Source organism: Ixodes scapularis, unplaced genomic scaffold (assembly GCF_016920785.2).
Source record: "Ixodes scapularis isolate PalLabHiFi unplaced genomic scaffold, ASM1692078v2 PGA_scaffold0__279_contigs__length_252992795, whole genome shotgun sequence".
Taxonomy (NCBI): domain Eukaryota; kingdom Metazoa; phylum Arthropoda; class Arachnida; order Ixodida; family Ixodidae; genus Ixodes; species Ixodes scapularis.
Genome location: NW_024609835.1, coordinates 6810490 through 6820471, shown reverse-complemented (window position 1 = coordinate 6820471; position 9982 = coordinate 6810490). Strand labels below are relative to the sequence as shown.

General features: G+C 48.8%; 1 protein-coding gene across 1 annotated transcript; it reads right to left on the bottom strand.

Moving 5' to 3' along the window:
- Positions 1 to 395: 395 nt before the first annotated feature.
- Positions 396 to 9764, bottom strand: LOC121047110. Its single transcript, XM_040502110.2, has 4 exons — positions 9755 to 9764; positions 9082 to 9273; positions 1999 to 2178; positions 396 to 589 (listed from the first exon to the last, which is right to left on the bottom strand). The coding sequence occupies exons 1-4, from the start codon at positions 9762 to 9764 to the stop codon at positions 396 to 398; spliced, it is 576 nt and encodes a 191-aa protein (XP_040358044.1).
- Between the last annotated feature and the right edge of the window lie 218 nt (positions 9765 to 9982).

Sequence of the window (9982 nt, the reverse complement as noted above, 5' to 3'; positions counted from 1 at the left end):
ACAAAGAAAGGCATCTATGATGCTGATACTTTATATCCTCAAACCTTTCGGTTGGATGCCTGAATAAAGTGATAACGAAACACGTTTAATTAAGATGAACCTGCATTAGAATTTGAAAGGGTACCGGGCGTGTGATGACAATCGATGCTTCCGCTGGCTGCCTAGGCTCTTCTGTGGCATGCGATAGCTTCGAGAGCCTTCGAAGTGAGTGGTGGCGTTTGTTCAGTGAAGCAAGCCCTCTAAACTGAAACTTTTTTTTCTGTACTACCGCCACTGAAGCAGCTTAGTTAACCTCTACATTTATTTCACAAACCGACAAGGTGCTAGGCCAACCTTCCAATCGCAGTCTGAGCCCTCCTCGCAGTCGCTCATACGAGCCAGGTCCGCGCAGGGCCTCAGCAATGTGCCAGACAGTCCTGGAGCAGGGCGTGCGCCCCGCTCACGCAAGCGCCGTCATCCCAGCGCCGGCAGCGCTTGGTCGACGCGTCGTAGTAGAAGGTGAATCGCTGATCCGACCATCGGCACTGGCGCAGCAGCCCTTCGACCGGGCGCGCCTGGCAGCGACCATCCTGGCCGCCTGCGCCCGACCCTGCAACGTGTACCGAGGAACGTTCTCCACAACCGACTCAGAAACAAGAAAAGAACCCTGGGCGATATTCGAAAAAAACAATTATACTTATAGCAGAAAGCCTTTTCTTTTTGGAACACACCTGAATTTACTATTACGAGAGCCAACCCATACAGTCGCGGAAAACCACCTAAAGGTAAAAAAAAGTGATAGTGTGAGGTTTAGCGTGTCAAGGCGAGGCGTCGAAGTAATAAAGTATGCATGGGTTGCCGAACTACGCTGTTTCCAGATACAGGCCAGGAGCGCGCGTGCCGATAGGACACGATAACATTGCCGAACGAGGACCAGAGAAGTACCAAATCGCGGTGATGGACTCGCGAAGGGGGACGCGCCCTCTCTCGGGGTATGCCCGAAATGGCAGGGTAGAAGACTCGAGAGTAGGCACGCTCACAATAATGAGGACGTAATTAATGAGTTTGAAAGCCGTTATGCGAGGGTCACTAAAGTTCATTTAGTAACGTTTCCGCGGAGGGAATTCCTGCACAAGACATTCTTAAAGTGTCTGCCGAAAGGGGCATAGGAATCTTCAGTTAAGGGTGGGTACAGGCGCATATAGACGTAGCATTAGTGGAAAGGAAACGCCACATACTCGAACGAAAGGAGGGTGGTGTCCGATGGGATCACTGCTTGGCCAGTGTTTTAGGCGTCACCGAAAACAAGTAACGAAATACGTTATTCGTCAGTTGCAAATAAAAGTAACGCGATATCGACCTACGTTAGTTCGAAATAAAAGGAACGCGTTGCCGCTACCGTTAAAAGTTAATGCAAGTTACTTTTGCGTGACATTTTTGTTATGAATTAACGTTTTATTTTGTTTTCTGACCTTACAGGTATTCGTAAGCGCTATATTTTAAGGAGCATTATATCATTCCAGAAACTGAGCATAATTACCCTATATTTTTAAGGTTTCAATTTATTACTCACAAGAGAAACGCAAGAAAAACATGGAAACATTTTATATGAATTGGTGCCTAGAAACACGGGGCAGGTGCGCTGGAAGCGCAATCGAAGTTTGGCGGGATGGAACTTGAATGGGGGTCCTTGACAGCTACCCTCCACTTGGAGATTGGCTAGACAGATGCCACTGAGGGTTGGAACGCACGCTAAAGATTCTCGCAGATTCGGAGGTCTGTCCCCTAGAAGCGGCGGTGACCTTCCTCCACCTTGCAGGGTCGAGACGTCACCTAACACGACTAGAGCCGTCGTCTCGTTGGTGGTCACGGACGCCCCGTACCGCCTGCGTATCCGACCACCCCCCCCCCCCCCCACACACACACAGACAGACACACAAAGAGGCGAGGAACAGGAGGCATCCAAATGCTTGCGCGGCTCCAAGGGCCCGCAGGTCGAGTGAGGCGAGGGTCGCTCACCCACGCGGCATGTCTCCTCGCACCGCCTGCGATCCGTGAACCCCTGCTCGCGGTCCAGGCAGCGGTGTTCGGGCAGCAGCCGGCACTGCTGCAGCTCGCCGTCGAACACGTAGTTAGTCGCACGGAAGGCTCCCGAGCAGAGGCAGGCCTGGGGCGAACGGCAGCCTCCGGGGCCTTCGGCTATCCGGGAGAAAAGCCCGACGAAATCGCGTCAAGGGACACCGCATCGCTCGACCGGATGCGAGGCAGACAAGGAGATTCAAGGCACGCCACTCGGAAGAATGCCGGCACGGTTATTCGCTTCCGGGGCACAAGCCGTAGCAGTCGCTACGCTTAGCGACAGGGACAGATCCGCTTTTAATTTCCGGTCCGCCCTGAGAGGCCCACCTGCGCATGCGCGACCAGGCACACCGTACGCAGCGCCGCCAGCTGCCTTTTTCAGAAATAAAGAAACATTCTGTTCCTCATCGTGCTTGCGGTTCTAATACCGAAGCAAATGCTGTCGAGGAGTGTGCCCGAGAAGAGAATAGACGGAAGAAACGTGCAAATCGCGAACTTTACTGAAACCACGGTGGCCAGCGGTGCTCCTATGTCCTTTGCGCGCTTCTCAAACTGAAATACTCGAAGCTTCCGTCCCCCTCGTGTCCAGAACCCAAGCCCCACACCCTGAAGCGACTGTCTGGGGACTCTTTTTTCCCGAGCGCGCTATTTCTGCTCTGAAGGATCCTAGAAGATCGTCGCGCGCTGCTTCGACTCGTTCGCTCGTGTTTCGCGCTGCTGGTTGTGGACACGTAGAGCCAACCAGCCAAGCTTCGTTCCTCGGCCCTTTCCGCAGCAACAGCTGCCATCCTTGCGGGAATGGAAAGGCCGCTTATTACCCCTGGCCACGGTGGAAGAAATACATTTAGGTGATGACTCTGGCCGCTCTTCCAGCGGGGAGCGAGCGACCAGATCGTGTTCGGAGCTAGCCTTGAACCAGGAGCATACTCTGTTTCACCTTATGATGTACCGCAGGAAAGGCTACAAGCGCGAGCTCCTTGCTCTGGGGCACATTTCAGCGGCACAAGCTCTCGTGACTTAAGAGCGGCTACCAACGCTATGAGCTCGCGCTTCTAGCCTTCGCTGCGGTACAACACGAGGTGAAACGAAGTATAGTTAGTTCCGCGCCGCCGCGGAGGGCGCTGAGGTGTGAGCGCCGTGGATATGAGGTCTCTCCTCGGCGGCCACGGAGTCGGGGGCGTAGCTTGCTCGCCTTTTTCGCGGTGTGGTGGTGGTGTGCGGTCAGTGGCTGGCCTCATGCTTTGCTTTGGTGCTGTGTCAACCACCGGTGCCACCATCGTGCACGAAGGTGAGCATTAACCCGAAGAAGAAGTTATGCTATAAGGATGCGAAAGAAGTGCTTCGTTCCCAACTGCGATTCGGGGTACCGGAACTGCGCAGAGCGAGTGTCCTTGTTTAAAGCTCCATTGAATGACGCTCGCCTGGAGCAGTGGCGTCGTACAGTCCCGAGGACCGGTCGACAGTTACTACCTAGTCTCCTCATCTCGTTGACCAAGTGAAGACCAAGCTTGACAGTCTAATTTCTGTCGAAATCTGGGAATGCGAAGATGTCTGTACAGAAAAGGCTGAAGAAACCAAGGCTGTGGCCTGCATACTATATTATGTAACTGGGTTTTTGAGTGTGAAAATGAAAAAAGCTACACGCTGCCCTGCATGCCGATCCGCTTTCAGCATCGGCAGTGACATTTCTGCTGAAGCAGCATTGAAAACGTGAAGAACAGAGGAGACCTTATACACCCCAACAAGAACCTTTTGCAGCTACTGAAGAAAGCGGGACAGTTATTCGTGGAAAATGAAAGCCACCAGACTGTCTACTGGGACACAATCGACAGTGTTATTGACACATGCACAATAACGTTTCCATTCCCTGAACACAAAGAAGAAACAATTGCCCAGTTGCTCCACTGCTACTTCAGCATGCGAATGCGACAACACAGTAAACATATTACCATGAGAATGAACAAACAAGCTCAAGAAAAGAAGAAATAAACAAAGCAGCGCTCGTCTTAGTTCAAGAGCATGGGTGAGAAACACAGGATGTAGGGAATGGCGTTCTTTGGTATATATGCAGTGAATTCAACTTTTGTGTACATTTTAGAGCAAAAATATTTGTCAGGTATTTTTAGAGCGCAGCTCTTAGGGGCGCGTTTCCGGCTTGAGCGGCGTCGGCGTCGCCGTCGGCGTAACCGCGCAATGCATTATGGGTAAATTTCCCCGCTAAATTTAGCGGAAAAATTTCCCCGCTAGATTTAGCGGAAAAGTTTCTCCGCTAAATCTAGCGTAAAAATTTTCCCCGCTAGATTTAGCGGAAAAAATTCTCCGCTAAATCTAGCGGAAAAATCTAGCGGAAAAATCCTAGCGGGAAAAATTCCCCGCTAAATCTAGCGGAAAAATTTCCCCGCTAAATCTAGCGGAAAATATTCCCCGCTAAATCTAGCGGAAAAATTTCCCCGCTAAATCTAGCGGGAAAAATTCCCCGCTAAATCTAGCGGAAAAATTTCCCCGCTAAATCCAGCGGAAAAAATTCCCCGCTAGATTTAGCTGAAAAATTTCCCCGCTAAATCTAGCGGAAAAATCTTCCCCGCTAGATTTAGCGGAAAAAATTCCCCGCTAAATCTAGCAAAAAATTTTCCCGCTAAATCTAGCGGAAAACTTTCTCCGCTAAATCTAGCGGAAAAATGTCTCCGCTAAATTTAGCGGAAAAATTTCTCCGCTAAATCTTGCGGAAAAATTAACCCGCTAAATCTAGCGGAAAAAATTCCCCGCTGTAGCGGAAAAATTTCCCCCGCAAAGATTTAGCGGAAAACATTCCCCGCTAAATCTAGCGGGAAAATTTTCCCCGCTAAATCTGGCGGAAAAATTTCCCCGCTAAGTCTAGCGGAAAAATTTCCCCGCTGGATTTAGCGGAAAAATTTCTCGGCTAAATCTAGCGTAAAAATTTCCCCCGCTAGATTTAGCGGAAAAAATTCCCCGCTAAATCTAGCGGAAAAAGTTCCCCGCTAAATCTAGCGGAAAAAATTCCCCGCTAAATCGCGGAAAAAATTCCCCGCTAAATCTAGCGGAAAAATTCCTTCGCTACATCTAGCGGAAAACTTTTTCCGCTAAATCTAGCGGGAAAAATGCCCCGCTAAATCTAGGGGAAAAATTAACCCGCTAAATCTAGCGGAAATATTTCCCCGCTACATCTAGCGGAAAAAATATAGCGGAAAAATTTCCCCGCTAGATTTAGCAGAAAAAATTCCCCGCTAAGTCTAGCCGAAAAATTTTCCCGTTAAACCTAGCGGAAAAATTTCCCCGCTAAATCTAGCGGAAAAAATTCCCCGCTAAATCTAGCGGAAAAATTTTTCTGGGGGGTCGCGTGACCCCCCAAGGTCACATGACCCCCCCCCCCCCCCCCCCGCATCGAGAACAGGTAACCCTCAGTACCCTTCCCTCCTCCTCCTCAAGAGCTGCGCTCCAATTCGGTGTTACAGGGAGTTGTAAACGGCTTTCATTTTTTTTACCTGTAAGACGGGGTGACACCATATTGTGAGAGAATAGATGTCTTATAACCGCTACTATTGTTTGACTTTCAGTCAAACAATACTAGCTGTTAGCGGCTGTGATATAATGACACAGTGACTTTCAGTCACTGTCATTATGTCAGTCAGTTTTCATCCTAGTGTGTCATAATTTCAGTCACTATGTCATCATAAATAATTTTTTTTCTGCTCACAAGCTTTGTATGTTCCACAGTTCAAGTTGACATTATATGTATAAACCACTTGTAATGCTATAACCTTTCTGCGAGTGTAAAGAATTATTTTGGCTCCACTATGTAACATTATTAGAATTTATTTTTTTCAATAAGGCAGGAGCAGGGTGCAAAAATCACCCGACCTCCTATAAAGCCACGCAATGTGTGTAAACAATTTAAGGAACTGTTACCAAACATGCTGTTTGACAAAACATGCGAGCATGACCCAGTTGTTTACTCTAAATTACTCTAAATTATTGAAGGCCCAGCAGATTATGCCGAGAAGTTTTATATTTATACGACTATTTGTGTCACGTTAAGTCATCATCAGAATGTTCTTCTTTAAAAATACAGGGACCGCACGGGGGAAAAGGCAATCAGTGCCAATGCGCCAACATAAATCCATCATTTCAGCACACAATACACAGGGACCGAGTAAAGAATGCATAATTTTCCTCACAAGCCCTCTGTACTTGCCTTCACAAGCCCCTCTATACTTGGGCGCCATCTATCCCCGTGCGCATGAGGCGCGCTTGGTGCGCCGAACATAATGTTGTCGCCGCGTGATACAGAGAGTCATCACCTAAATGTATTTCTACCACCGTGCCCCTGGCTTATCCTATTGTGTAGAAGGCGGCTGTGGTGTTGGAAGTGCTATGAGTTTGGTGCGAGACGGCGTACTGTTTGTGTTGAACGCAGTAACTCGTCGCCACATGGTGGTGGTTGTCATCGATATTGTAGGCTCTTCTCCTTTACATAGAACTTAAATAGACGCGGCGTAAATTAGCTTTATTCGCGTGGTGGGTAGGCTGAGCTCACGGAGGTAGAAATGAGAACGAACATGGCTCGAGCTAAAGAAGCCATTCCGGTAGCTACGCGATCAAACTGAAGCCTCACAAAAAAGTTTGCTCTGTGACTTTCCCAGCGGAGTGGACGCTTATTCCGATTAAGTACCCTAGAACTATGAGCGGGCGTGGCGAGCAGGTACGCGAAAACAGTGCGCTAAAAGTTCGTGACGACGAGCTTCGAACTTCGTTAGGACCGAAAGATTACCGTCATGCGTGCGGTCACCGAGACAACGAAAGTTCGCTCTTTTAAAGTCCACGCGCGCCTGCAGCTGATTGAGGCGAGTGACCCCGCCGGTGAGCCGCGAAAATGCAAGAGCGCGGAAACTTTCTCAGCTGTGCTTTATCTTTATCACAGCTTTCTCCTGAAGAGAGAACAAAATTCAGCCTTGCTTTTTTTCCGCAGGAGGAAAGAACATAATCAGGGGCTCTAAACTCGTGAAACACAATGTTGGGGAACGAAATTTCGCGGAACTAGCTAATCGATCTTCTGCGCACGAGCCCGGCGTCATCGTCACCATGGTTCAATCGGCGCGTTCTGAAAACTTGAGCCCAAACTTTGTGCGTCACGAGTTTAGGGCCTCTTGTTTGCACAACCTGAGTACCTGTAAACATGTTCCTCTAACTGAGAAAACAAAAATTGTATAATGCCACCCCCTGCACACTCCGATTCTCTCCGTGATTGCACTCGTCGAGCCTATCATTGCGATTACGTATCTTGCGATTAACAGAAAGGGAATGATGCTGTGGACGACGAGGATAACCTGCAAAATCGCAATGCGCGTTACATATCGCTCAACTATTGCCTGCGTAGACTCATTTCCCACTCAAGATGTGTTTTTTTTTTTGCGCTTTGTCATTCGCTTGATCCACTTCGTAGGCCAAATCCCAACAGCACCTGAAAATTAAAGATAGCTTGCGAATGCATTTTTAAAGTATTACGCAAGGTGTCCCAAAAATATTTACAAGTTTGTGTTTACTTTGATGCAATATACTGCACAAGTAACATTCACAATTAAGGGTGTTGCTTAGAAGCTCAGCTCCATAAAAAAAAAATTTTTTCTGACACAAAGAGAGTACATCCAATAATTGCGGGCGCCTTTAGTTATGCGTCAAATGTATAGGATAAACTGTGGCGCTTCCGACGTACGATATACCATGGCCACAACGATTTGTGTAATTGTCTCGTTAGTTCGGCATCATCGAGACTTCGAAACAACCCTCAAAAAGCACAAGGGCTATATGTCTATGGGCTTGATGGTCAGGCTATGCATGGCACAACACCCATGGTCAATCCATCGCTTAGAAACTTTTTCTAACGGATATTCCCGATCAATGAACTAGGATACATCGCGCTCACCTATGGCACGTTTCGAATTCACCTTTCGAAAGAAGCCTAGAATGGACTCGTGTTGTGTGTCTTGCGGTATTGATGTAACCATGATAATGTTTGTAAAACAAATTTTGAGAGCCCTCTATGTGGACAAGGTAGTCGTGTGCAAAAATAATAAACTCTTTTCAACCTCAACCCTTCACCATGAGTGTCATTTCCGGTCCTACCACCGCAACCTCCAATTACTGCTTGATGCAGTCGTTTGATTTATATCTTTATGGGCGCTTAATTATGTGCTTTCTAAGGGATATTATTTCTTCTTTTATTTCGCGTATTTAGCTTAACGTTCTCAAGTTAGTAGAGATTTTAAATGACGGATGCACAACCGAAAGCCTCAGGTACCAGGTATCCTCATCCGAATTGATCAATGCATTCGTTTGTTCCATTTAGCCTCTTCAAGAGCCTCTGGCCCGCTCTTCATAAATGCGCCCCAAATAAATCTAATGAGAGAAGCGAGCTACCTAGAATCAGCATCTTTGATGTCACAACGGTGCCATCCTCGGAGTTTGTTGGCGTCCTTAGAATATTCAGCCTCGAGGGGAAACGACACAAGCAACAACCCCTCACTGGCTTCCCTGTCCGTCCTAACAGTTTGTCTTTGGTTTCCATTTATTGCGACAAGGGCCGCTTTACCTGGCTGTTTCTTAGGTGGAAGTGATATATCCCTCGATTAGGCTGCTACACCTGGGTAGCTTCCGAGTAACGGGAGGCTCCCTCGGTCGATTTGGGGTGCTTTTGGAGCACTTTGGTATCTCTTTTGCGCGTGCTAAAGGCAGGAGCAGGGAGCGCTTTAGGACCCCATCCATCGAGGGCCCATTCCTATGAGCCAGGCAAGAACGCTCGGTCGGTGCGAACCTGGTGTGCACTTGGCGGAATCACGCCAAAGCCGGAGCGGAGAGGATAAGCCCTCGCGACGACTTGGCTGCTCCAGAACCCAGGAGACGGAAACTATTTGTTTAGGAAGGCGGCTGTCGCCCGATGTTCCGCCCGTCCCGTCCAGCCGCGTTGGGCCGACCGGGCCGCGCTCGAGCGAGAAGAAAGGGACGAACCTCGGCACACGGCCTCGCAGCCAGCGAGGGTCCTGAAGCGACTGCCCGAACCGCCGAGGCACCTGTTCTGTGACGACCAGTCCACGCACTGGCCCTTGGTCGCGCTCTTCACGCACACGAAGCGGCCGGCGGCGTCCACGCTGCACGGCGTCACGACCTCGTTCACGGTGCACAGCTCGCCCGCCGCCGGTACTGGACGCACACAGAGACGCTTCCTTCGAAACCACGTCCGGGCTTCCTTCAAACCGAAGAAAAATGCCTCTCGTTGTTATTTACGGTCGAATCTCGATAGCGCTCCACCTAATTCCAGCCCCATGCAACGCTTCTTTGAGTTTAGAGTTTATTGGGGAGTTTTAGTAGATCGCTCCTATTATTTCGGTAACTATACCCAGCTCCCCGCCAGCGCCATTGCACATGCACCGTATTTTTGTCGGAGAATGGACTACAGTTCTCGGAACGACGTAGTATAACTCCTATTGATTTTCCCTCATTGAAAACGCGATAGAAGAAGGGACAACGCAGTGGAAATTCTCCCTCCTTCCAACCAGCGGCAGAAGCAATTATAAACTGGAGCGAGATAAAAAATCTATCCAGAAACAAACAGCAGTCAAATCGCTCGCACGTTTTGAAATCGTCGCTCGACGCGACGTTTGCATAATAAGAGAATACTTACCGGAAAACATTTCTAAAAACAAATCATCGAACACATTTCCTATTCCGATTCGTAGAACTCGGGCTTTACCGCATTGCGAGTCTTTTCCGGCTACTAAGAACAACAACAAAAAAGACAATAAAGCAAAGTAGGTTTTGCTCCCTTTACATCTTGATAAACTTGTTTCGTGATGCCAACGTTCATCAACCAGCCGGAAAATCTCACTGGGTTGTGGCCGCGGGCGCGGCG